The 27,458-nt window shown below is 38.0% G+C and overlaps 1 protein-coding gene across 2 annotated transcripts in view; it reads left to right on the plus strand.

The window, feature by feature from the left end:
* The window catches only part of HIPK2 (homeodomain interacting protein kinase 2), an 81,465-nt gene extending 54,775 nt beyond the window's left edge, over window positions 1-26,690 (plus strand). For both annotated transcript variants that reach the window (XM_083366039.1, XM_083366040.1), the window contains 9 exons: window positions 304-466; window positions 3,115-3,337; window positions 8,299-8,420; window positions 13,460-13,602; window positions 14,286-14,465; window positions 18,158-18,439; window positions 23,034-23,281; window positions 24,597-24,757; window positions 25,997-26,690. In XM_083366039.1, the coding sequence (XP_083222165.1) occupies window positions 304-466; window positions 3,115-3,337; window positions 8,299-8,420; window positions 13,460-13,602; window positions 14,286-14,465; window positions 18,158-18,439; window positions 23,034-23,281; window positions 24,597-24,757; window positions 25,997-26,461 (1,987 nt within the window). In that variant the 3' untranslated portion in view covers window positions 26,462-26,690. The remainder of the gene's footprint in view (window positions 1-303; window positions 467-3,114; window positions 3,338-8,298; window positions 8,421-13,459; window positions 13,603-14,285; window positions 14,466-18,157; window positions 18,440-23,033; window positions 23,282-24,596; window positions 24,758-25,996) is intronic.
* Window positions 26,691-27,458: the final 768 nt, after the last annotated feature.

The following is a 27,458-nucleotide window of genomic DNA, read 5'->3' on the forward strand; positions in this document are numbered from 1 at the left end:
GATCAATGGTGGATATGGTAATATTTTAGTATGACTGCTTATCATTCCAGACAGAAACTACAATTCCAGCTCTCCCTGGGGAAAAATAATGACTACAAATAATTTTTATGTTGGTGATATAGTTCTATTTGTAATGAATAGAGAGTTTGCTTTTGGCACTAAGTAGCTGGGTTTACAATTTCTATTAAATCATGGCTTGTTTTAAGCCTGGTTTATTGAATAAGACACATTAGCTGAGACAGATGTGATTTCCTCCATCAGTTAAATTACTGCTTATCTTTGTTTCTCCTTCTTCATAAATAGTGTTAAGTCCTGTTTTCAAAACATGGAGATTTGCAAGCGGAGAGTAAATATGTATGACACTGTGAATCAGAGCAAAACACCATTCATCACCCATGTAGCCCCAAGCACATCAACCAATTTAACCATGACCTTCAATAACCAGCTCAATACAGTTCATAACCAGGTAAGAGAAATTATTGTGATGGTCTAACTTGGTGGGCTTCTTCTTTCTTTTAAGGGAAGAGATCTTCCAGTATGTTTCTTTTTCTTTTAATTTATAATCTCATAACTCAAGTAGACATTAGAGATATAGACTATGGATGGCCTAAGATCACTCAGAAACTGTGGATGACCAAGAATTTGACTCTGGTCCTTTTCATTCTAACTCATTGTGACAACCCATCTTCCTCCAAAAAATGTTTTCTCAATGATCATTTTAGTAGCTAATGACATTTGTGACTAAACTCCCAATTAGCAAGGCTTGCTAGTCTCTTCCTTTTTTGGCTTTCTATCACATGCATATACACAATACTGACATCATACATGCAAGCAGAAAAAGATGGAAAGAAGAAAAGATCTTAGGGACAAAATGGGATTTGGTCCTTGGGGTGGAAATTTTGCAAAGCTCCTCTAATTTTGCCTTCATGGTTGTGACCTTATTGGAAACATTTTGCGAAATCTCAAAAGTCTTCAGTGTTCTGCTGGCTTCTTCTTCAATCACATCACCATGGACATTTGTGAAGAAGATCAGATTAGCCAATAGAAGGATGGCTAAAAGTGCCTGACAGCATTAGAATGCAAATGCTGCAACTTATGTACTTATATAAGATGTCAGGATACAAGTGCTTAATTATGTCCTTTTTATGGTCATTAGTCATCTAGGCAGTTTGTTGCTTAATTTAATACAAAAGGAAATGACTTTTTTAAATATTATTTTTGGACCATAGATTCTTTTTTAAGGAAAAGAATCTGGATTATTTTGGGTTGTTGTTTTTTTGTTTTAATTTTTTTAAAAAAAATCATGACAGTAGTGTTGGGATTCCTCTTAACATTATTAATAAAGTCTCATTAATACTCCTAATTTTTTGCATTGCAAAAATTAACAACTAAGAAAATCAATCACATTTATGAAATAACAAGTAGGGAAAAAGATCAAAATATGTGATGGAGACATTTCTACTTCATTCTAATTGGTGAAAGGTATAATCAAAATCCAATAATCCTTAATGAATTGTATTTTCTGAAGCAAAGGAGGAAGGACCACAGATTCTGTGTACTGTGAAATATTCTTCGGTTACTAAAGGAAATTTAAGGAATTCAATTTATAGGAAAATGAATGCAGGACTGAATGATCAAGAAGAAAACAAAGTTTCAGCTAGAAATGCAATCATGAATAAGTACAAATAATGGCTTTTGTCTATGACTTTTAAGGACAAGAACCAGAAAAAGTTGCTAGTGATTAGAAACTGTGAACTGAGATACTTGGATTCAGTTATTAGCTTTTCCTGTAAGGAAGAGAAAGTGAGAGCAGTCAAACTAGCGTACCAGGAAAAAAAAACACTGGGATGTTAAAATGAAGCTGACATAAAACAGTTTCCTTGTCAATAGTCTGTGGAAATGTTTTAATAAATAATATTTTCCATCACACCTCCTCAGATGGAAGGGATGGAAAGTAATTCATCAAACCACTCTTAAAACCACTGCAGTTCTCCAGATGCTTAGAATTCTTCCAATTTTAAAAAAATAATAATTCTAAACTAGAGTTTTGGCCCTAGAGCAAGATGTCTTGAAATTTTTAAAAAAAGTCTTGAAATAATAAACATCCAATATCTGAAGCCACACATTTAGGGTTAGAACTAGAGAAAATGCTGGACTCATCATAGGTATGAGTTGTATTTCTATAGAAAAATCCTGTCCTCAAGCAATATTATCTACATATAAGATCCCTTTGTGTTTTATACATCCAAGCTACAACTTGATCACAATTGAAAAACCAAATCAACCTGCTTGTGGAGCATGTAACTCCAGAAAGTGAGCCATGTCACAAAGAACCAAGAACAGATCAACACACATGCAGTGTATTACTAAGGATGAATGATCTAGAAATATTTATTCATTTTTCAGATGCACAGTCTTGAATCTTTCTATATGGACAATTTGACTATCTTTGGGGATTGTAGTCTTGATGTCTGGGGTTGTGATCATAATCAGTTGGTACAGGTAGTACTCGACTTACGACCTCAACTGAGCCCAAAATGTCTGTTGCTAAGTGAGGCATTTGTTAATTGAGTTTTGCCCCATTTTATAACCTTCCTTGCCGCAGTTGCTAAGTGAATCACTGCAGTTGTTAAGTTAGTAACATGGTTGTTAAGTGAATCTGGCTTCCCCTTTGGCTTTGCTTATCAGAAGATTGCAAAAGGGTCATCACATGACCCCGGGACACTGCACCCGTCATAAATATGAATCATTTGCCAAACGTCTGAATTTTGATTACGTGACCATGAAGATGCTACAACGGCCATAAGTGTGAAAATTGTTCATAAGTCATTTTTTCCAATGCTGTTGTAACTTCAAACAGTCGTCACTAAATGTACTGCTGTAAGTCGAGGACTACCTGTAGTCGCAAGGGGTACATAATGAATCAAGTTAAACTCTATTATCCTTATTCATCTCTAGCTTCCTCCCTGCTTTGTTTTTTTAAACCTTTTCTACCTTTCAAGGTTTTATTTATGTGCCTTATTTATCTTTTCTTTTGGAAACTAGCTTTCCCCAACATTACCATCGCCTTCATATTTTGTTTTTATTTTATTTTAAATCCCATAATTCCTTTAGGCCACCACTCTGGCTCCCACCTCCACCACCAGTGCCACTATTTCCTTAGCCAACCCTGATGTCTCCATACTAAACTACCAATCTGCACTCTACCAGCCCTCGGCAGCGTCCATGGCCGCGGTGGCTCAGAGGAGTGTCCCTCTGCAGACAGGTACAGCGCAGATATGTGCTCGTCCTGACCCTTTCCAGCAAGCCCTTATCGTGTGTCCTCCAGGTTTTCAAGGTAAGAATGCTTCAGATTCCTTTCTCTTGTTCAATGCTGCTATTACTTAAAGTGAGGATAAGGCACAAGTGTGCCCTATAGATTCTGAAATGTATCCTGATTGCTCTGATGTTTTTGAAATGTCTTCAGAAAAACCATATTGACTGTATGAGGCTGATACATTTGCATGTAAGAAAGCATGCATGAAAATAGGTCACCCACACAGACCCTCAAGAATATTGAATCCATGACAAACTGCTACAGGAATAACATGATCATTCTTGCTGGGTGGTAATAAAACTGAGTTGGATCAATTTCCATCCTAAATACTATTGGATGGGGGAGGAATGGCATAACTATTAGGAATATCCTATAGCTGCTAAGCTCTTATTTATTGTTCACGCTAAGAACCGCTTGTTGTTCTGGCAAAACAACAACGGAATGCAATGTTTCCATGTTGCAATAAATACAATAAGCTCAGTTCATACAACACACTGAATCAAAATCAAATAAAGCATACTATAGGTTAGTGCAAAATCAAATAAAGTATGCTACAGGCAAGTCAATAGCTAGCAGTTTCAAGATTAAGACACCAAGGTTTAAATTTATACTTTAGAGTCTATGGCCTTTCAGAACTTCTGGTGGGTATGTTATTTCTGTCTGTAGGGAACTATAGCTAATCTGAAAAACCACTATTTTTTTCTACAATACAAAATATGTGTTTTTTCATTGACATGTATAGGATTGCACAACACATTAGGAAAGCTGACTTGGCAAGATGGTCTCAGATGGAAAATTTCTCCATATGTCAGTATATGAATGCACTGACAGATGATATCTACAGCATCAATATTCTCAGCTTGGTTATCATATTACCTGACATTTACCAATTTCCTAGGCAATTTTTGGAGACATTTGGGGCTAGGAGAATAAGGAAATAAGAGCCTATTTCACTATTTTTGAGCTTCAGTTTCTTTTATATATCTAACTCTAGCTGTGGCCAGGAAGCTGAGCACTACCCCCTGGTTGTCTCTCTCATTTTTATCCAAAGATATTTAAGTTATTTGTAGATATTGATGTCTTAGTGCACCACTGTGCAGCAGACATTTTATCCTTTTTATCTGGCTTTGAAATAACATAAAAGAACTCCAGAGTGAAATCCTCAAAAGTCCCCTGAGTCTTATTTACAAAAGCTACAAAAGGCATTTGACTATTTGGGGGCAATTTTTTTTATCCTCAGTGATTTCTTCAGCTCAGAGAGATGCACAGCTGGTAGGATAACTGAAAGGTTGACAGACACCTGAAGTCTTAATTTCTGCCCCAGACATTAGCAGCCAGTGGCTCTTCCTGTGGAGACAATTGTCTCTTGTTCAGCAGTTGCATGGTGTCAGTCTGCATTGGGAACAATTGGAAAATGACCTTGTAACTATTTCCTTAATTTGTCTAGGTGTCTAACCTTCTCCTTCTTAATGGCTCAGGGAAGGTAACAACTGTTCCAAACAAAATACACAAAGGAAAAATACAGCATTACTGTTCTTTTCAGGAGCAAATTACAGACAATATTTAATGCATCTTTTAAAACAAAATCCAATTTAGGGACCAAAAATAGAAAAGACTCAGGGGCTTTTTTATTTGAAGTCCTTTGGAACTGGGGCTTAGAAGGGGAAAGTTGAACTTTCCCTCCCTAAAGCACTCTATTTCAATTGGAATGTGAATCCTATTCCTCTTTTAAAGCCTCTGCTAGAGCTTCTACTAATGCCTTTGAGAAGGGCGTGTTGAGAATGTTTGGCTTGACCTTAGTTTTACTTGTGAACTCCTAAGGCCACCTGCAAAGCAATTGATAAATGTTAAAACAGGCATATAACAATGTTGTTGACATTTTGTGCCTAATCATGGTCTCACTCTAATTTATTGAATAAACTGCAGTTGACTAATTTCACACATCATCTAATTCCAAAATCTAAAAGAATATATTATAGATAAGTACAATGTGCAGACTGAGTCCAAGTTAAATCTTACCTGTTTAATCTCTGCTGTTGAAGACTTGGCTGTGCCAAAATTGGAAGCTAGTAAATTCATAAGCTGAACCTCAGTCTAAGGACTCCTGCCTGATGGTATAAGATCTCCTGCCTTGGGCAAAGAGGTTGGACTGGAAGACCTCCAAGCTCTGATTCACCAAACCTTTAGGGAGCCCTCTATGGTGGGGGCTACAAGTTCCATCCATACAAGCATGTCCAGTAGCTAGATATGAAGTAGTTGGCGTCCTGTATATGTGAAGAATGAGCGGTTGGTGTAGGCTGCTTTAAGAAGAGATTCTTCTAGGATTTGTCTTTACATGCCACTGTGTAGCATACATATCTTAGAAAGTTAACCATAAATTACATTCCTAATATTTGTTTATTAAAGCTAATGGATATTAAGTTCCACGAGGTCACAGATGTTGCTCCAGAGAAACAGACACTGGATCTAGGCTACAACTGATAGCCCTAAGATTCTCAGTATATTTTATAATAATATAATTGTTCTGTATAATAGAGCAGATTTTTCTTTCATACCCAAATATTGGAAGACATTCACAAATTAAAATTCAACCCCTGCATTTGATTTCACTTTCCATTATTCAGAGAAATCATATTTATTTCTCATTTATGAAAGAATTTCAAATCAGGGTAAAACAAAGTTTTAAAAAATGCATTCAATCAGTTTTACAATAAAACCATTCTCACATCCTAAAGATAAAACTTAAAACATAGCTTAAAATTTTAGAATACAGCATGAAGCAATAAAATTTTCATGATCACAAAAAGAGCATCAGGAATTTATTTATTTAAAAAAATATTTTAAAGGTATCAAGAATGTATCTCATTAAAATAATTGTAATGAAATAAAAACTGTTAAAGAGAAAATAAAGATAATAAAAAGAATAGTAAAGAGTGAAAATGGAACAAGAAATAGAAAAGAAAAAGATTACAAAGAAACAGCTTTCAATCATTGACAGTGGTTATAGATGTATATATTACTTAGCGCTCTCTCTGTAAAATTTCATTATAATTTCCTTCTTTCCATAGGCTACCCTTTCTAATCTTCAAACCCATAAATCACAAGTTTATTTTTCTTAGTCAACAAAAAGTCCAAAAGGGGTTTCCAGTCACTAATAATGTACTGTAGTTGTTGAATTTTCTCTATTGAACAGGTTAATTTTGCCATTTCTGTCCTCTTCATCAACCATTGTTGTGGGTATTTCAGAATATTTCCATTTCTGCACATAAAATAGTTTTGCAGAAGTAATCATGTACAAAAGTAATCTTCCATGGGTGTTTTCTAATTGACTATCCATTAATCAGGACCAAGAATTTATCTGAAAACTCCCATTAAAACATCTTATTTCCCTGAAGGACCAGAGTATTTTGCAGGTTGAGTTTGAAAATTTGATGCAGGCTTTTGATACATTTCCACTTTTATGGCCATGTGTAAGAGTCACACTAGCACTTTTTCCTAAGAATGATCAGACCACATTTCACCTGATTATGGCATTTGGACAGGAGTCTCTGTTAAGGAGTTCTGATTAGCTTTCAAAGCAAGCTACAGATCTATACAATTAAGTTTGAGAGACGATGAAATCTTACTGAACAAATCTAGCTTTATTCAGCATTAGGTGGAACAAAGTTGGAATAGTACATCAAGTCTTTAACAATGGTAAGATGAAAAGAGGAATTCAAGAGAAACTGATAAAGTGGAGATAATAAAAAAGTCTCTTTCAATTCTAGTTCTGCTCCTGATGACTTTATGGACAGGTCCAAACTATTTTCTTGGCAATAGAATTGAAGAGCTTTGCCACTGCTTTTTCTGAGGATGGTATTTCCCCCCCCCCCAACTTCTCATCTACTCCACAGTCTTGGAATTCCCTGTAGTTTTCCTTCCAAATATTTCTGCTATGCTAAAGTTTCTGAGTCCAAATTGAGGTCAATCACATGCTGTCACCGCCTGAGAAATTTGAGGCATCTGAACACAATGTTGAGGGGACTTGGCACATTTTTTTACAATAACAAAGATAGTTATTTCTCATCTGCCCAATAACCAGATCTGTCATGGAAGATTACAAGTTAAAGCAAACAGACAAACTAGAAGTGTTAATAAAGACCATGGGGAGGATACAATAAAAATGATTTAAAAAGTCCCTTCCCAATAGAACACTGACATTTTTTAAAAAAAACAAGTAACCTCACTCCAAAAATTTCTACTGGAAAATAAATGTCTTAGGCAGATACTGAAAATATCTTAATATATGCTATTCTTGGCTAGTGAAAGAACAAATGAAGAAGCTTATTCAAATTATTTATTTGTGTTGAGAGAATGGAAATTTTGCCAAGTGGAAGAGAGCAGTTGGCTGATGGGAAAATTTGCACAGTGAAGTTGTAAAATTTCTACCACGATAAAAGATTAACTTGTTTGCCTCAAAGCTGTTATGAAAGTATTAACATATTCAATAAATTAACAAATGAGAGAGGAATTATATATAATAAACCAAAAAATATAATACCAACAACTACAGAACAATTTTAAGAAGGATCTTGATGCTAGGATTATACAAATTTTGAAGTTTATTTAGAAGGGGGGTGTACTTGAAAGCCTGGAACTTTGGATACATCCCTTCCTAAAAGTAGATTGTTTAATCTTCTATTCAAGCTTGAGACAAGATGTGGCTGCTTTAATGAGCTGCATTTGCTTTAATCTGTCAACGTATTAAAGTGGTTGTGTCTTTTTCAACCTTACAGAAACTTCAGGTATTGTGTTCACATGAAACACCTCTTTTTTAAACACCTGTTTTCAAATCATTTGAAGTTTGCACAGATTTACCTGGTACCATGGAGCCAAATTGAAGGATTTTTTTTCAGAGATGTGCTTTCTATTGATGGTGATTGACCTTAAAAAGATACGTATTGTCTAACACTGCCTTTTTTTTCATTATTTTCTTGGCTCAGGATTGCAAACGTCCCCTTCAAAGCATGCTGGCTATTCTGTCCGGATGGAGAATGCAGTTCCCATAGTCACTCAGGCTGCTGGGGCTCAGCCTCTTCAGATCCAACCAGGCCTCTTAGCACAGGTAAATAATAATTTTGGACCACGCAACAACTTTAAGGAACTAGACAGAGTTGTCAGTAAGGAAGAGAGGTTGACGTGTGGAAGTTATTGTGGATTTTGAGAATGTGCATGATGTTATTTGACCTTTCATCTTTTATATGTGGAGGGAAGAGCTTCCTGGGAATTTAAGACATTAGACAAAAAAAAATCTCTATTTTTCCTTAAGCCATTTGCCTCCAGCCACACATGATAACAGCTCTTTGCAAATACATTTGATTTCCATATTTGTCTTCCATTAAGTAGGAATGCTCCAGTTAAACATGGCTACATCAAACTAGCAAGAACAAAACTGAGCTAGAGAGACCATTGAGCTGACTCTATTTCTGGTAGCAGTCTAAGACTAGAAACTGTTAATTCCAAGAACAATTCTCTCAGAATTTGATTAGTAAACCTTATCAAGAGATAACAATACTAGAATGATGGCAACCATGCCACTTTCAAAGGAGAAATGTTCTGCAAATTAGGGCTGAAAAATTTGGGTTTTTTTCTCATGCTTTTTCAGTGTAAAGGAAGAAGTTTCTTTAATGAACATAAGGCAGTCTGCATCAATTGATTCTTTTGAAAATAGGTATTAGACTTCTTATCCATTTAATAATCAGCTCTCAAAACTTCCTAGGAAGTTTGGCCTCACCCAAAATACGATGCTTGCAAGCAGATCCTTAGGAATGGTGGTTATCTCGTTTAGCTGCCTTTTATTTCAAATAACACTATTATGCACCAATGCACAAAAGTGAATGTGGGGTTTATGTCAGGACGATCCAGTGTTCTTGGATACTAGAGGATTCTAAAATCCTGCAAATCACTGCCTTGCCTGGATCTCCTTTCCAGCATCAGTTGCTTTTCTTTTTGTGCTTCCAGGCTCCCGTATCTTGGGAAAAACAATATGGAGTAGAACTTAAAACATGTGTTGTTTCTTTTCATTCAACTTAATATGATCTTCTGTCCTCATGACGGGTCATTGTTAAAGGGCACTTGACTGATATGAATGGAGTCCATCTCCGTGAAGACTTGCCATCCTTCTCCAAGAAGTACATGTGAAGGATAACTGTCATATTTACAAATAACATTGAAATATTCCATGAAAAGTTAAAATTTTATAAACATCAATATGTAAAATATTTGGACAGAAGTACCTTGTAAAATTAGATTAATTGTCTGGCTCTGCGCATGGGTAATCACACAAATTAGACCCAAAACATTTGACAGGCTTCTGAGTTGGCTGCATTACAGTTGGCAGTTACAGCAGACAGACTAAAAATACTGAGCTGATGCAAAGGCTTAATCACTAACACTTAATCAGATAAAGCAGCAGGGGAGATTGTTCAGGTAGTAATTATAGCATCTGAATCAGGAATATGGAACGTCTTTAGGAGTCAGAGGTCATGTTTGGGCTTTGAGTGATATATTAGGGGCTGCGCTCCAAGAATTAAATGAGGTCAGAACATTCAGATTCTAATATTCTCTCAAGCAACTTTTCCAAAAATTTCCAAAATGCTACCCAGCCCTAATATTATCCTTTTCGGTCAGTTAGATTCATATCTTCAGTAGGAGTAATTGTAAAATTGTAAAAAACAAAATGCTTTGATTCCTTACAAAGCCAATCAAACTAAGCCCAGCCCTGCTTGACGTCAACCATAATCACCACCTGTAGCCTCAGGACTCTGTCGAGCTCCAGGAACCCTCCCTAGATATCTGCCAAATTCTCTTTTTAATGTGGCCAAAGAGGAATATAATTAAAGACATAATTGGAAATGAATTACATATACTGTAAATGTAAATGAAACCAAACGTATTTTATTTCTTGGGCCCACTGTGTTTTCTCTATCACACCATTGCAAGGCCAAAATATGGCCGCCTGCTAAGAAAAGTTGCACCTCCATGCCTTGTTCCTGCTTCTCCCTTCTTTCAGTGTGTAGGTAGGAAGTAGGAGGCCGGAAAAGGAAGTTTCAGGTTCAGCTTGCTTGCTACTTGGCCTTTAAAAAAAATGCTGTGAAATGGAAAGCTCTCCCTGTAGAATGTTCTAATCACTTCTACAGCTGTCAGAGATACACTGGGTTCTCTCATGGCAAATGGGGGAAGAGGGAGGCAAAGGCCTGACATTGTAGATGCCTGATGCTTTGCGATAATCTCTGTAGGCTGATGGACCACAGTTAGTGTGACATCTTCATAGCTGTTGATTACCACTGGAAATGTGATACAACTGCCTGAGTCAATATCTTGCCTGGAAGGCCTAGATAGAGCAGGTGAAAAACCAGCCCCCACAAGTCCATTTTCACCCCAGAGAGGCAGGTTTATCTGCTTACTGGTGCAAAATGTGAGAGGCCGCTCTAGCTGCTTCTTTGGAAAAGTAGCAGCTGCTTCTTTAAAAGGCAGGAGTCAGCTTTATCTCACTCTGAAAGCTGGAAGAAAGAAACTGAGAAACTGTTTGCACCAAGGAATTTGAAAAATCTATTTTCTGTAAAACATATTTAGCATACCTATGAGGGTGCATGTGTATGTGGGAAAAGGGAGTTGGGCTGTCATAGGTGAGGTGTTTTAAAATAACAACAACAATAATAATAATGAAACTTAAAACGCTAAGTTCATAAAAAAAAGAACAAGGAAGAAAAAAGGTACCTGGAAAGTGGGAGACGTCAACTGGGGAAGATATATTCTTAGTAACTTTGGGGCTGTGCCTAATGCATACATTCACTGCAATTCATATGATAATGCTGAAAGTAACGGGACTTACTATATAAGCCTGCAGAAAGAGAAGAGAAAGCATCTGATATTTTCCAGGAATCTTCATGCAATCTTTGCACAAGACATGAATCGTGGTTAATTGAACCATGTTGTATTGAATCAAGTCAACTCAAGTGTCTGAATTTGCAGAAAACTGACCAGAAACCTGGCTACTGCCATACACTTTGCCCTTCACTTTTAGATCATCAGTGGGGCACCTTTCAATTGTCCTGCTGTAGGTAGATTTTGACTGTTAATTCTGCTTTTCCTGTCGCAATGTCTGTGTTCTAGAACAAATAGGCTAATTGGATTTGTAACAAGTGCAACTTTCTTGTCGGTTTAGGAAGAATCTTAAAACATACTTGTTCAGCCAGATCTTTTATTTGTTCTGTTTTAAATTGCTTTTCATTATTTTTTTTATTTTATAATGTTATTTTATTGTTTGTGTTAAAATACACATATTTCTGGGAAGCACCCTGAGCCATTAAGAGCCTGGGCTAGCCCTTAATTGAAAGCCAGTTTGAGGTAGTGATTAAGTCATCAGGCTAGAAACACAGAGACTGTGAATTCTACTCCCACATTAGGCACAATCTTTCTAGGTGTCAGTCACTTTCTCTCCGCCCTAGGAAAGAGGCAATAGCAAACCACTTTTGAAAAACCTTACTAAGACAACTACAGGGAAGTTCAGGCGGTTTCCGAGACTCTGATATGATTGAATGGAACAAAAAAAGTCTTTAATTAATAAATAAAGCTTCTGTCCATGGCTGGTTTCATACACTGAACTGCAAAGTAGCCCATTGGATTTTAGCTTAATATTGTTGCATGAATTTAGCCTATGGCTCTGGATTCCTGTTGAAATAGCTCTGGTTTGCACAGGGGCCACCATTCATGTCCTTATTATCCTATGACTTGAATTCTCCCAATTACCTTTGTTTATCTAAAATCTAGGTCTTGAGTTACTCTGAGTCCATGTTTTCAGGCTGTACTCAGAAGACATTAAATTGCCCTGCTGTGGCATGTAGGAGGAATCCTAATATGACCTATGTATAAAATCTTACTATTTCCAACTGAGTCACTTGAGTAAGATGACACTCGCCACTGTCTTAGGTGATGCCATCTGTACTTACACCTCTGTTAGGTGGCAACATCTACAGAATGATGCTTACACAGCAGAGAAGCTGTTTAGCCCTCAGAATGAAGGCTCAAATACTGTAACGCTGCCAAATGTTAATTTAGAATTTACCAAGAAAGGAGAGAGCTCAAGATATTTGTTCATTAGACAGAAGGCATAAGGATGAAATTATATCTCAGTGTAGACTTGTAGCTAGATTCCATTATGGAGGAAAATTAACCTTGAACTTAGTAGAGTTTACTTTAAATAAACATTAAATGCATGAATACCTACACAAATGTACTTTGGAGAATGGATGCAACCTAATGTAATCTTAAATTGGAGGCAGGCCTACTAAATTCAGTGAATGTATTTGTAAATAAACATTATGTACTATTGAGTGCTCTGTATATACCTACTTTGAAATAAGAGGTTATTAAGATCATTGCTTAATGCTAGTGATGTTGCCTTCATGCTTAGTTTGATTTAAGAATGATCTAAAGTTAGATTATTTTAATCTTGAAGTATTTTCATGGCTTATCCATGTTTCTGACTACTGCTACTAAATTAGCTATGTTGTTGGAATGTTTTTCGCTGATTTGTGCTAATCTGCTGCATGTTATGGAACAACAATTTTCATCTGAAAACTGCATTCCACTGGGAGTATTCTAGAGAAAGCTACATGCCAGTGATGGGTAGCACTATCTTTTGATCATTCTCTTTTTTCCTGATATTCTCTTTTTTCCTTTTCCTTTTTTCTTTTTACCAATCTTCTCTCCATTTTCCTCCCATTACTCTTGGTAGTGATCTAAATAGGTGGAGGATTTTTGATAACAGTTGGAATATGGGCATGCTTACAGTGATTATGAGGCCGGCAAGGCTCAGCACTTTCGGAAAGTTGTTGCTGCCAGCTAATGGATGGCTGATTCTTGCAGCTCAGATATAGTATTCCCATAGGCCAACATCTGCATATGACCTTATTCCTGCATTATCCTCCTCCATTCTTTATTCTTATATTTATGTATTAAATTTGTTTGCCACCCGTCTTGCCCTAAGGTGACTATTCAGTACTTTAAAAGGCTCTTTAAAAACTGATTATAAGTAAGGTTTGTTAGCACGGAACACAGTGGATTATAATAGCGAGAACTATTTTCTGTTCTGATCCACAGCAAGCGTGGCCTAGTGGCACTCAGCAAATCTTGCTTCCTCCAGCTTGGCAGCAACTGACCGGTGTAGCTACTCACACCTCAGTCCAGCATGCTACTGTAATCCCAGAGACCATGGCAGGGACTCAACCACTGGCAGACTGGAGGTAAACAGAAAAGAAACCTTGTTCCATGGGAGGCTGTTTGCAGGAGCTAAGCATTGTTCATAGTTGAAAGTTATAGCTATCTCCTCATCATCGTGGCCCATGATTTGTCCTACAATTATTCTGTTGTTCAGATTTGTCCATGAGTGGTAGATTATCAAATGTCACTTTTGGGTTGTCTTACCCTCAGACCTTCACCATGTGTGCATCCTTCATCTGTTCCAATGATCTGAAATTAAGGTTGTTTTCACACGAGCCTTTTTCGTCTAGACACAGAAGCAATTGATACCAAACGGCTCAGTAAGCAGCAGAGAACATTTTTAGCTTTACAAGAAATAGTTTGTTGTGATAGTTAATAATAAAAACCAGTTGCCTTAATGGGACATTTAAATTAAGACACAAGAGCTCCTGGATACCACACAGAACTTGGTCTAGTACTAAGATTTGGAGAACATTAAGAAGGAACTCTAAGAATTCACTTGAAAGCGCACACTGTCTGGATGTGACATTGGGAAAAGTTATTGCAGCTGCACTAAAATATTATCTCAAATACAGGAGGAGTTCAGGGGAATGGGAACGTGGAAAGAAGTGAAAGTTATTTCTAAAATGCTTGTCAGATGCAAGGTGTTGCCATTGATTTCTGAATAGTTTTTTTAAATATACCAACTTCCTTTCTCTCCTTACAGAAATACACACGCTCACGGTAGCCATTACAATCCCATCATACAACAACCTGCACTTTTAACAAGTCATGTCACCCTTCCAGCAGCCCAGCCTTTAAATGTGGGGGTAGCTCATGTCATGAGGCAACAACCAACCAGCACCACCTCATCAAGGAAGACCAAACAGCACCTATCATCAGCAAGGTATGGGGGTGGGAGGGTGATCCATGTGGGAGAGAGACAAGCAAGCTTTTGTCTGTTCTTCATACAGTCTGTTGGTTAAAAAGAGAGGAGAGATCCAATATGGAGCTATTGACCCCAATCAGTTCATTCATTTTCTTCTCACTGAGCAGACACAAAGGATTTTGGAAAATGAAAAAAAAATCTTTAGATAATCAGAATATACTAAAAAATTTGAATGAATTAAACATATCCTGTTCTGAGTGTGGAACAAGCTGTTTTGATTTTGAAATTGGCTGTTTCAAACACTTGGGAAGTGTTATGAACTCAAAATAATTCTGTTTCAAGTGGGGAATGTTCTTTTTTGAGCTCAGAACACCTCCCAAATATACAGAACAGTCCATTTTATGTTTGGAATAAAAAGCTTTAAATTTCAAATGGTTCAATACAAACTATCTTACACATCCCTTTCATGAGAGATGTTCCCAGGGTAGATGTGGCACTGTTGAATTCCCACATGCACATTCCCACATACAACACAAATTTGCTCAAGTCAGACATTATTCTCAAAATGCATAGCACGTGAATGCTCGCAATAATCTCCCCTCATTGCTAACTGACAATGTACAAAAGAAAAAGCTTGCCTGTGCATACTGTATAGGCTTTTGCCTTGCAGGCACTCACACTGAATATCTAATGTCCATGAACCCAATGGCATTTGAGTGGGGTGAGCTTTAATTCAACTGATGAGCATTCCTGCAATAACAATATCTGAATGGGTCTAATATGAGTCAAATAATCTTACCATGTTACATTTTGAGATGCAAACTGTAAAGTGTGAATACAGGAAACTAAGTCCAGAAGTCAGAATTAAATAACTCACTAGCTGATCTGAGTTTGCCCTAGATAATTGGAAAACATTTTTAACATAGGAAGTTTTTTAGAGTAGTCATACCAATGGTCCATTATTTACCTCCCCATGAACCAGGATGGAGTTCATGGGAAAGAGAGGGGATAGCTCCTGTCTCCACAGTCTCCCCTGTCTGCATCTGAACATCAGCCAGAAAAATGATGCTGAGCAAGGGAAACTTGTAAGAGGTGGTCAAACCAGAGGCAAAGGCTTGGTGATGTGTGTTTTGCCTATCAGTGATGTCTACCATCATTCTGGTCAGAGATATTGCTGATTGGAGGATGGATGTTTTAGGTGAGGTCTTCATTTGGTTGGCTATAAATTGTTTTTTCTGGCACGATTTCCTTTACAACTAAGATTCCGGCCCATAATATAGGTGACATCAGCCTATGAGCAAAGTACCAGATCACGTATGAAACCCTCCCTTACATATTATAGTATTCTTTCCAACTGGGTGTAGCAGCATTTTGTCAGGGGAAACACTCAAAACATTTGCAGACTATGCCTCTTGAGAGTGGAATCTAATCAATGTGGCTGTCAAAACATTACTTTTAATGAATCCTACAATACTCTCAATAATAGGAGAAAACATTGAAATAGTCCCACACTTTATAAAATGGGGAAGCATCCTTACTTGCTTACTCTGGTTGAGGCCAGAGAACCTATAATGAATTTGTAACAGTCTCTGTTTAAAAACCATCTGTTTATAAATAAGTGCTTTCCAGCTGCCTTTCCCCATGTGAAAAAAAGGATAGGGACTGCAAAAGCCTGGTCAACCATTAAAACAGGGAACGGATTCTCCTAGCACATCCTGGCCTGCTAAACTTCCCCCATCTCCCCACCCACACGCACATGATATTTACTTGGGGAGGTGGGAGATAAGAAGAGGCCCTTGCAGAATGTGCCAGTTCTATAGCTTGAAATCTGCTTGGCATGATAATACAGTATACAAACGAGTGATGCACTTCTCTGGAGAAAAGAATGCTGTGTCTCTCATTGGTATTCAGCAGGCACCATGAATGCTACTGTTCAGTCATTTGTTATGCAAAGGACTCATTGCAGTGTATATGTCCATAATTCCCCTCCCTTTGATAATGTTCTGGCTTGCTCTTTGTTTGCTCTCATGCCAATCCGAGCACTCGGACAAAGGCTGGCTGCAGAATACTTTTGCCAGAAGTAAAACTTAGCTTACTTTTGATTATTGTAGCAGATCACACTGGAACGCCAACCAAAAAAAAGGTGATTGTAAAAGTAGGTTGGCTTCTTGGAGAGTAAGTAGTAGGTCCAAGAGGAATTTAGTGCCTTCCCAAATTCTGTCCAGCTTTCAAATGTAAGTTTGCGATCCATAGAGAACTGCATTTTAAGTGTTCCGAATGCTTCTGCTTCCTAAACAAAGCAACACCATAAATGGAAGAATTTTAGAAATATGTAGGATTCAGAACTGCAAGAGGAAAGGCTTTTGATTTTGGTGTAAGTTCCCTCACGGAACCTGTATGAAGTCAAACTATTTTTTTCTGGGCTAGGAAAATACACGTTTGGGTTAAGGAATCAGAGACTTTGCACACTGCTTTAAAGAAACTTTTGTAGCAAACATTTTTGACGGGTGCAGATGTTTGGAAGGTGCCTTTTAATTTCCTGAAAGGGGTCAGTAGAAGGGTAATGCAGCTTTTCTATTTTGCTCTGAAATGACATTATCCAGATTTACTAAATTAAACTATCAGCTTTGATGTAGTGCATTGCATGAATCCAACAAATTTTGGCTTAGTCAGTAAACCATGATTTGAATGACTAAATCCAGACTGTGTCAAGGATATTATGAGTTTTCATGGCATCTCACAGTTGTCAGTATTTAGTAACTAACAGTGGGGACCTGGCAGGCATCTGGAACTCAGCCTTGGTAAGTTTGAGTGACCGGCTCACACAATGTTTTATGGAATAGTTTGTTTAGCAGATCACAGTTGGCCAAATTTTCATATCACAGGAAGAAATCATAAATTTTAGTTTACAAGCACTAGTTTACAAGCACAATACACTAAATCAAAACCGTTCACCTGCCTTAATTCAAATGTTAGCCTGAGCTCATTGGAAGAAAAACAGAATATTTAAACAAATATGTGTCCTGCTGAAGAGAGCACAAGGCAAACTAGCACATACAAGAACAAAATCAGAAAGATAAGGAAGCTCCGCTAGAGCACAATGAAATAGTGGTCACTATTTTTGTCATTCTGTGTCTCCTATCTGTTTACAGGTAGTCCTCAACTTACAGCAGTTCATTTAGTGACCATTCAAAGCTACAATCACACTGAAAAAAATGACTTAGGACCATTTTTCACACTTATGGCCGTTGCAGTATCCCTGTGGTCACATGATCAAAATTCAGATGCTTGGCAGCTGACTCATGACAGTTGCAGTGCCCTGGGGTCATGTGATCATCTTTTGTGACTTCTGACAAGCAGAGTCAATGAGGAAGCCAGATTCACTTAACAACAATGTTACTAACTTAACAACTGGAATGTTTCACTTAACAACTGAGGCAAGAAAGATTGTAAATTGGGGCAAAACTCATTTAACAAGTGTTTCACTTAGCAACATACATTTTGGACTGAATTGTGGTCGTACGTTGAGGACTACCTGTATTTTAAATCTTCCTTTCTTTCTTCATTTTCCACAACAGCAACAGGCCTGTGTGTGTGTAAGATTTTTCTATAAAGTGGATTGTGATCTACAAGAGGTTATCTTGAAAAAAAATTGTGTTGTTGTTTGCGTGCATTTAATATATTTTTTTCCTTCCTGGCACTATTTTCAGGAATATGTCCAATTTTGAGGTGTCTTCTTCTCAGACGATCAGCTCTCCGCAGCGGTCTAAGCGAGTAAAGGAGAACACCCCTCCTCGCTGTGCAGTGGTGCACAACAGCCCAGCCTGCAGCACCTCCGTCACGTGTGGGTGGGGCGACGGACCTTCTAGTACTACAAGGGAACGACAGAGACAAACAATAGTCATCCCTGACACCCCCAGCCCCACAGTCAGTGTTATCACAATTAGCAGTGACACTGATGAGGAGGAGGAACAGAAGCATGCACCTACAAAGTAAGCTGGCATCATATATGTTGGTCAGCAGAAATATATAGGTATACATGGTTTTAGAATTCTGGGTTATTTATCACTGAACTACCAGCTAATCTTTGTCATTGAGTTGAGCCAATCCATTAATTTTAGTTAACACAGCTTCTCTCTTGGTTACTTTCAGTTTGTTAGGAACTTGACTTAAAAATATCTCTGCATTTTGCATGAATCTAACATTTTTGGCAAGGCCTTTTCCCCTTATCCCTTATCTATTCACTTTTTGGGCACAGTTTTTAAAAGATGTGAATGCTATAATTAAAAAAAAATATTGTGAAATGATTTCTGGGCTATTAAAAAAGGGATTCAGGAATATATACAACCTGGTTGATCAACCCAATCTGCTACAAAAGTGATTGTGTTTCATGCAGAGAAGCAGCCTAGAAGAATATATAGCATTTGAAAACTATTTTCAGATTATTAGGGATTGGTATACAAATCCCACTTTTCCTCCAGAGGTAATTCAATATCATTAAATTTCCTGGACAATATCAGAACTTTTGGGAAAAATAACCCAGATCATCTTTAAACCTAAATCAGGTCCTTAATTGCATTTGTGATATAGACAAGCATGCCAGAGTTGGGGAAAAAAGGAATGGTATTTAAATCTAAAAGATCAATTTCAGATTTCATAATGATGATTTGGATATTGCCACAATGGTGCCATGTTATCTGATTACCTGAATATAACAAAGCAGTTTTCCTGGCCTTCATTCGGGATTTTTTTTTCAAGTTTCCAATCTAGTTTAAAATATTCCCTATAGAACTCTTGACCTTAATACTGTTGAATTTTTCTAAGCCCAGATAACTTCAGAACTAAGGTTTAAACAATTATCAGGCAACATGTAAAAAAATCTCTTCTAGTAATATAAAATATAGAGGTAGACATTTGTAGTTATTTTTAGTAGCTTTAAGCAATATTTCTGTAATGCAAGCACCCAAAGCAGAAAATAATATGCAGTAGAAAAATATAAGCTTTTGACTTCAATATACAGCAATCGATCTCTATATTAAAATATAATTAATCAGTATATTAAAAGCAATAAGTATTCTTATATGATTTATCCATTATTTATAGCAGCATTCCTAATTCAATATTTCTTATTAGGAAATTATTGAATTTAGTGGATCCTACATTCAACTCCAAAGAAACTGTCAATCAGTATATAAGTACAGGTGAAATCTTAAAATCATATTAGAAAAGTCATTTTTTCTTCATTAACAGTGCTATCCTAATTCATCTGTATTCTAATATATACAACGTTATGTTTAATGGAGATAAAGTACAAAAGAATCAATGCATACATAGCTAATGAAAGTTGATGGAGCTGAGAATTTGCTTCTGAATAAATAGACATAGGAACAAGTTAATTGCTTTAATCCATCATTTTACCTATACATTTTGCATTACAGTTTTCAATCAATAAACACTTTATAGGTAATCAATTGTCATGATTTGGGGGGGAAAAACAGTAGGGAAAGAAGTGTCCATGTAATGAAGACAGCGTTATGTTCTGGTCTAATATAGTAAAAGTGTGCCATCTAATGGAGAAAATTCTTGAGTGTATTGTACAGCTGAAGAATATTTTTATTTTAAGGGGATATAATTCAGAGTTCACTTGTTGATCAATGAATTAGTGATCAAATTCCTGATATGTGTTTTATAAATACAAATTCTTTACTAAGACTAGGTTACTGGAATTGTGTCCAGCGGCAATCAAAGCAAATTGCAACAGTAATAAAATGCTGAGATATATGGGTGATGTCATAACACAAAGGTATCATTCCATCTTTGTGTCCCAATGTCTGATCCAGGTACATAAGGTGGGACATTGTGTAATTATGTCATCACACAAATGCCATCATTTGTTCCCATATGCTATTGCAGTTTATCCTTAGTAACATAATAGTGTGAACACATGGCTCTTCGGAAAGGCCTTTAGGAATGCACGAGACCAGTGGTGGGATTCAAATATGTGGACAACTGGTTCTCTTTGTGGATGCCGCTTCCAGAAGTCCATTCTTGGCCTGGGCAACAAAAAATTAGCTACTGGTTCTGCCGAACTGGTGCAAACTGGCTGAATCCCACCAGTTCATGAGACCATCCTCTCTCAAAATGCTGTGTTTCAGAATCTGTGAATATATTGTATTAATTGATTTTGATTTTTAATCTTATTCTATTTATACTGTAAGGTTCTCTGGAAATGGAGTGCCATGTAGTCCATAGCAATAAATAACTCACTATGTGGAACTTCATTTTCCCAGAGATCAGATTTGCCCCAACCTTGCTGGCCTTTTTGTAAGCCTTTGAAGACCTGGTTGTACTACTGAGATGGAGCTTTGGGTGTGTGGCTGAGCCCCCATCATGGTTGTGTTAACTGATCTTTTATTTCAACTGCTGTTATTTATTGGTTTGTTATAATGCTTTTACCTTGTGTGTAATCGTTAGCCAAAAAGAGTCATGTATTTGAGATGGGTGGCCATTTAAACTGAATGAATGAATGAATTGAATGAATGAATGAATGAATGAATGAATGAATGAATGAATGACTATTGCTTGCCTATTGGGGAAAACTTTTTAATTTCTAATGGAACAAACAGCAACTTTCTAAGTGTGGAACTAAGTTAGGAAAATTATGGGCTGGGAATGGTTAACAAGTATGCTGTTCACTGTTGTAAGTGTAATAGCAATACCGATTAATAATATCATCATCATCATCTCATGCAATATTTTTGCTTTTCCTCTGGGAGTGTAAGGTGACAGGCATCCTGGATTTCACCTTCATTTAGCTTCTCCAAAACCACATTTGAAATAAATTGAACAGAAAAGTAGTGATTGGCACACACTCCAGAGACTACTGTGAGGAGGAGATGCAAATCTCATGGGTCCCAGACTGTCGCCTTAGTGTTTATGCTAGTCTATTTATTTCAAAGACAACTGGATGATGACTGCAAATTATCCAGATAAGCCTCCATAGCAATCCAGATGAACACTCCTGAAAATCATTTTCCCATTGTTCTACATTTAAGAAAGAAATTCTATTGTTCACACAAATTGGGAGAAAGAAAACATTATGGGCTCCAGCACAAGTCCAAAAGCTTGGAAGACTAAACCTCTGGTCTTGGTGACCATCCCCGATTGGATCCTGCAATGCTACCTATTATAATCACTTTGCCCAGCAAATCCATCAGTCTCAAGGAAGACTAGTAGTTCCCCATTTTTGTCTCAGCTGAATAGTACATAAAAATGAAGACCTTTTGGAGGTTGCACCTTGTCCCTAATGAAGAGGTTAGGCAGACAAGGTTTTTTTTTCGGCCTGGAAGTCCTCTTTTTTGTTTTTAAAGTATTTTGGCTTCGAAACACTACAGAGATCCAAGTGATGCAACGATACGGGTGTTTTGTAATTTTCAAAGTTGGCAGTTGAAGAGATTATAAGGGTGGAAATTGGTATGCTCTTGCTTCTCAGAGGTTTAACAAATCCCTTTCCATTGCTACTTCTGCAAAACAGCAGTGCAAAAACAGATTATGCCAGCTCAATCTGGCAATGTTCCAGAGGCTCTCGATGGAGGCCAGAGGGTCACATGCTGGATGTGAGGCTGTGGTTGCTGAGGTTCAGAAACATTGCTTTAAAGTACTATTTCAAAGATCCATTCCCTGCATTAAACAAGCAGAAGAAGCTGAAATGAATCTTTTAGAAAGAGGAAGGGAAAATATAAAGTTTTGGGATGCAGAAAAATAAGTAAAATATTTGTGTAAGATGAGAGTTTCCATTTTAAAGTTTTCTTAGAGAAATATAGTAGAATGCAAAGTTTACACAGTTCTGAAAACGAGAACCTCCTCTATTACCTCAGTGCCAGTCATTACCTGCTTCTTTAATTCCTAAAGTAATATATAATGATATAGCTCAGCCTGGAAGGCTTCTCTGAGTGGCTAATCAATAAAATTCAAACAAATAGGTCAGATTCTATGGTACGCGGCCCGGCACTGGGCCATGGCCTGTTAGCCACCAGGCCCCAGGAATAGCTGGTGAGCCCCGCCCCACTTGCAGCACTGCCACACGGGCACTTTCTACTGATTGTTCTCACTATCAGGAAATTTCTCCTTGTTTCTATGTTGGTTCTCTCCTTGGTTAGTTTCCATCCATTTTTTCTTGTTCTGTCTTCAGGTGCTTTGGAGAATAGGTTGACCCCTCTTCTTTGTGGTGAAACAAGGTGAAAGAAGGGGAGGAGTAATTATATTAATTATTGGGATTTAAAGAGCCTTTGAGGGAGATTCAACTGCTGAATATGTTCCACAGCACCCAAGCAACAGGCAAGGTTAAGGGACACACACAGCAGACACCATCACTCTGCAGCCACATCTCAACATCCAACACCTGAAAGTATCAGCTTAACAGAGAAGCTGGCTCTGCCATTTGTGTTGATAACCTAATGGAATGGCAGGTCTTTTAGTGTGCTTCATATTTTTTTAAGGCTGTGCTATTGAGAACATGACTGTGCTTTTACCTACTGCCAGATAGGAATGTCTTACATAAATATTTTATTTTATTTTATTTTACAGCCACCTGTCTAAGCAAAGAAAAAATGTCATCAGCTGTGTAACTGTGCATGATTCCCCATATTCTGATTCCTCTGGCCACAACAGTCCATATGCAGTACAACATCGTGGAGGAAACAATAATGGAAACAATTATGACACAAAGGGTGCACCAGAGTCACACTGTAATGGCAATCCTCGAACGATCATTGTACCACCACTGAAAACCCAGGCCAGCGAAGTCTTAGTAGAATGTGATAGCTTGGTACCAGGTAAGTTGGCTGTATATCATCAAGGTATAAAAAGACTTAAATGAAAGGTGGTTAGTGGTTGTGGTTAGCGTGCCATGTTTGCAGGGAAGAGAGAGTTAACAAAGAAATAACAGTCTTGTTGCCAGCCAAAAATGAAGTCTTTGGTGGCAAAATCAGGACTTTTTTGGGAAGTTTCTATCCATGTTACTTTTCTTTACCATTATTGGGACCATGGGGGAGGACTGGAAGAGAGGCAGAACTGGGTGATAAGTGTATAAATCTCCCCCAAACTGTCCATGGTGCGTTTGCCTTTAATAGGGCCTCTCCATGATTTTTGTCTTGGTTTTTTTAAAAAAGTAAATTTTAAAAAATGCAGCCAGAAATAACAGCTCTTTGGTATCTTTTGTGTCAGCAAGGTAGCTGTCAGAAATCATGCTCAATATGATTTGGTCATCTCTGGTCAGCCTTTGGGGGATAAATAATTCCAGTGGGAACATGAGTCATGATATACATGTACAGTCCCTACGTCTCCCACCTCATCGGTATTTAGGATTCTCTAGTTAGTTCCTTCATGCTCTGTCAGACTCAACGATAAATAGCCCACCAATTGTGAAGAGTAGTCTCTAGAAAGGAGAGAGAGAGAGAGAGAGAGAGAGAGAGAGAGAGAGAGAGAGAGAGAGAGAGATGATTTTCCAAAGCCAACATGGAAGAGCTCCAGATGCAAATAGTTTTGGGGGGGGGAACCCACTTCCTTGGAATTTAGCGGAAGTGATGATGACACCTTGCTCCTTTTTTCCATGCTAAGGCCCATCCATGCTTGATCTCTGAAGAACATGCTGAATATTGCATTCGTCCAAACAGGATAGGCCAAGATACAGATTTGGGAAAGGCCAGAAGGAAAATTATTCTTTATAAAATATAATTTTTATTAAATTAAGATAAATAAAGGAGAGCCAGTTTGGTGTAATGGTTAAGGCATGAGACTAGAAAGAGGAAACCATGACTTCTTTATCCCAAACCAGCTGGATGATATTGAGCCAGTGTGTGTCTCTCTCTCTCTTCTCTCTTCTCTCTTTTCTCTCTCTCTCTCTCTTTCTCTCTCTCTCACTTTTGGCTCATCCCTGAAGGTCTTCAGAGACGCATGTAGCTTTGTAAAGGCAGGTTGTACATTCTCCCCAAACTCTTAACTCGTAATGGATTAAATAGGAATAAAGCAAGGTGTAACTTGACCAGGAAGGGAGCTTGGCATTAATTTTTGTGTCAGTCTTACGTCTGAAAGCTGCTGAAGTTTATAGATCTGAATGCAATAATAAATCTATGTTCTTTTCCCCTCTAGTCACTACCAGTCACCACACATCTTCCTGTAAGTCAAAGTCCTCTAGCATTGTGACCTCCACCAGTGGTCACTCTTCAGGGAGCTCATCTGGAGCCATTGCCTATAGGCAGCAGCGGCCAGGACCACACTTCCAGCAGCAGCAGCCTCTTAATCTCAGCCAGGTAAGCCAGGGGTGAATGAGCCCCTAAAGCCTTGTAATAACCTCTGGACATTACAATCCAGGCTCTGGACATTACAATCCAGGCACAGCAACTTAATTCCATAGAGATCAGTTTACTCAAAATTAGCTATGTCAATGTAAGCCATGGATCAAAGGTTAGAAAGGAGAGAAGTGGAAGGAGTAGGTAGAAAACTTTTCATTCAAGAGATGCAAGAGGTCTGGATCTTAATAACTGAGTTCAAATAGTGTTTTCCTCCTGGTTGCATCCTGTGATTGTGGTTTGTAAATCATAACGTCCATGTTCTTGGCTTGGATTATGCCTAACTTGCAGAACAATTAGGCAGAATGTGAATGCAAGTGACTATGTACATGCATTTTAGAGTTGGTGAATCTAAAAGAAAATCACATTGCTATAGCTTAAACTACAGTAACAGAAATAATTACAGAAAAGTGGAATAAAGGTGTATTCTTCCACCCTTTATTCTGTTTCTTTTCTTTCCCCTTTCTTTGCACTGAATTGTAAATTGTAAATTTCCTGGATCAAGGACCTCTTCACATGTTCAGCGATTGCACCGGTCACTTGTACAACAACAAAAACCAGACATATGGGTTTTCTCATATTGTTAATGAAATAGTGTGGCACTTGTACAAACTTGGCAGACCAAATGGAATCCTTAATCCTTCAGCTACTTTTTAAAAATTACTTTTCCTAACTAGAATCCAACATGGAAAGAAGCTGATGGGAAGCTGAAGCCTCCGAGTGGTCCTCAAGGGCAGCCCCATGTAGAGAGCATTGCAGTAGTCTAAACGGGAGGTCACGATTGAGAAGATTCTTTCAAAAGAAATGCTCATATTAAAATTGTATGAATGGAGGCACATTTCTCCAAAGAGGTTTTTAAAATTTTGATTTTTCCATACAGTTAACCATTAACCATTTTTTGCTGATACATTATTTTTTAGAATATTTGTTTTTGGTACATAGGCTAAATTTGCCCCCACCTTGAAAATATTGTCCTCTTTACCATCATGTTTACCTTTTATCCACATCCTTCCGCTCATGCTTAGCATGTACTGCAGAGCAGAGGAAGGTGACAGATTCTCAGCCAGAAATGCAAGACAGTCCATGTTGCTCAGTTCTTCCACTAACAAACACTTGTAACCAAGAGGGTTGAAAGTTTCAGAGGACAAAGAGGAACCACAAACTCTTAACATCAGTTGCTCCTTTCTTTCTTTTGCACAGGCGCAGCAGCACATGGCAACCGATCGCACAGGGACCCATCGCCGACAACAGGCCTACATCACTCCAACAATTGCTCAGGCACCGTATTCCTTCCCACACAACAGCCCTAGTCATGGCACGGTCCATCCGCACTTGGCTGCAGCTGCTGCTGCCCACCTTCCGGCTCAACCTCATCTCTACACATATACAGCACCTGCGGCTCTGGGTTCCACTGGCACCGTGGCCCACTTAGTGGCTTCCCAAGGCTCAGCTCGACACACCGTACAGCACACCACTTATCCAGCCAGCATCGTCCACCAAGTTCCGGTCAGCATGGGCCCTCGTGTCCTTCCATCACCCACAATCCACCCAAGTCAGTATCAAGCTCAGTTTGCCCATCAAACCTATATCAGTGCATCTCCAGCCTCCGTCTACACTGGATATCCCCTAAGTCCTGCGAAGATCAACCAGTACCCGTACATCTAAACACTGGAATGAGGAAAACAGACGTTTCAGCACACATTGAGAGGAACAAGGCTGCTTTTATACTGAAGAATGTCACAGGCAAATGAACAATGCAAACGGGAGGCTCCAACAAAACTTGAACAAAGGAGACTTTAAGGAAGAAAGCAGACAAAAGAAGACGTCCTACACTTTTATTTAAAAAAAAAAAAGAAACGAAAGAAAAAAAGCTAAAAAGAATGAAAAATAAAAATACAAAAAAAATAATAATTCTGCACCAAACCACATAGTGGAAGAAGCAGAAGGACCACAGTTGTCCGGTCCTGTTTTGGATAATTTCACCAAGAGACTTTTACAGATTATTTTCATCTGATTACAGGAGACTCCGTTTAGGAATTTGTTGTTCAAATCTTCTAATACAAAGTTTCATAGGTGTTTGGGTATATTTTTTTTAATTCAGCAAAGGAGCATACACATTAGGGATTTATCCAGAATTTCAAAAGGGTTGTGACTTTGTCTTTGCACTGGTTGCTGTAACCCAAAATAAAAAAAACACACACAATGGAAAGTGTGATGTGTTTTCTGTTGGCAATGGAATGAGCAAAAGCCAAGAGCTGTTTTGGATTATTCCAGCCCTCCCAATAAGTCTAGAAGCACTAGAAAGTTGGGAGGATAGAAAAACACTGAGCAGAAAACACTATCTCATGAAATCAAAGGCCGTGTTGAATATTTGTTCTTACTCTGAGCATCCTGGATAAATCCCTTTTCTTAAATAATGTATGATAGAATCTCGACTTCCTTACTTGAAAATACTTTTCCCCCACTTTATTTCTCTGGATAACCCTTCATCATTTGCAGTCCAATCCTAACATTGCCTGCTTTGGCCGATGGCTACTTTGGTCACCACTTCACAAAGCACAACAGTGTGCTGTTGCTGTTGGAACATAACAGCAATACCAGGAGCAGGTACATAATCCCAAAAGTTTAGGATTGGGTTGTTAGTGTAGGAGTAGAAGTTCTA

This window comes from Vipera ursinii, assembly GCF_947247035.1.
Source record: "Vipera ursinii genome assembly, chromosome: 6".
Lineage (NCBI taxonomy): Eukaryota > Metazoa > Chordata > Lepidosauria > Squamata > Viperidae > Vipera > Vipera ursinii.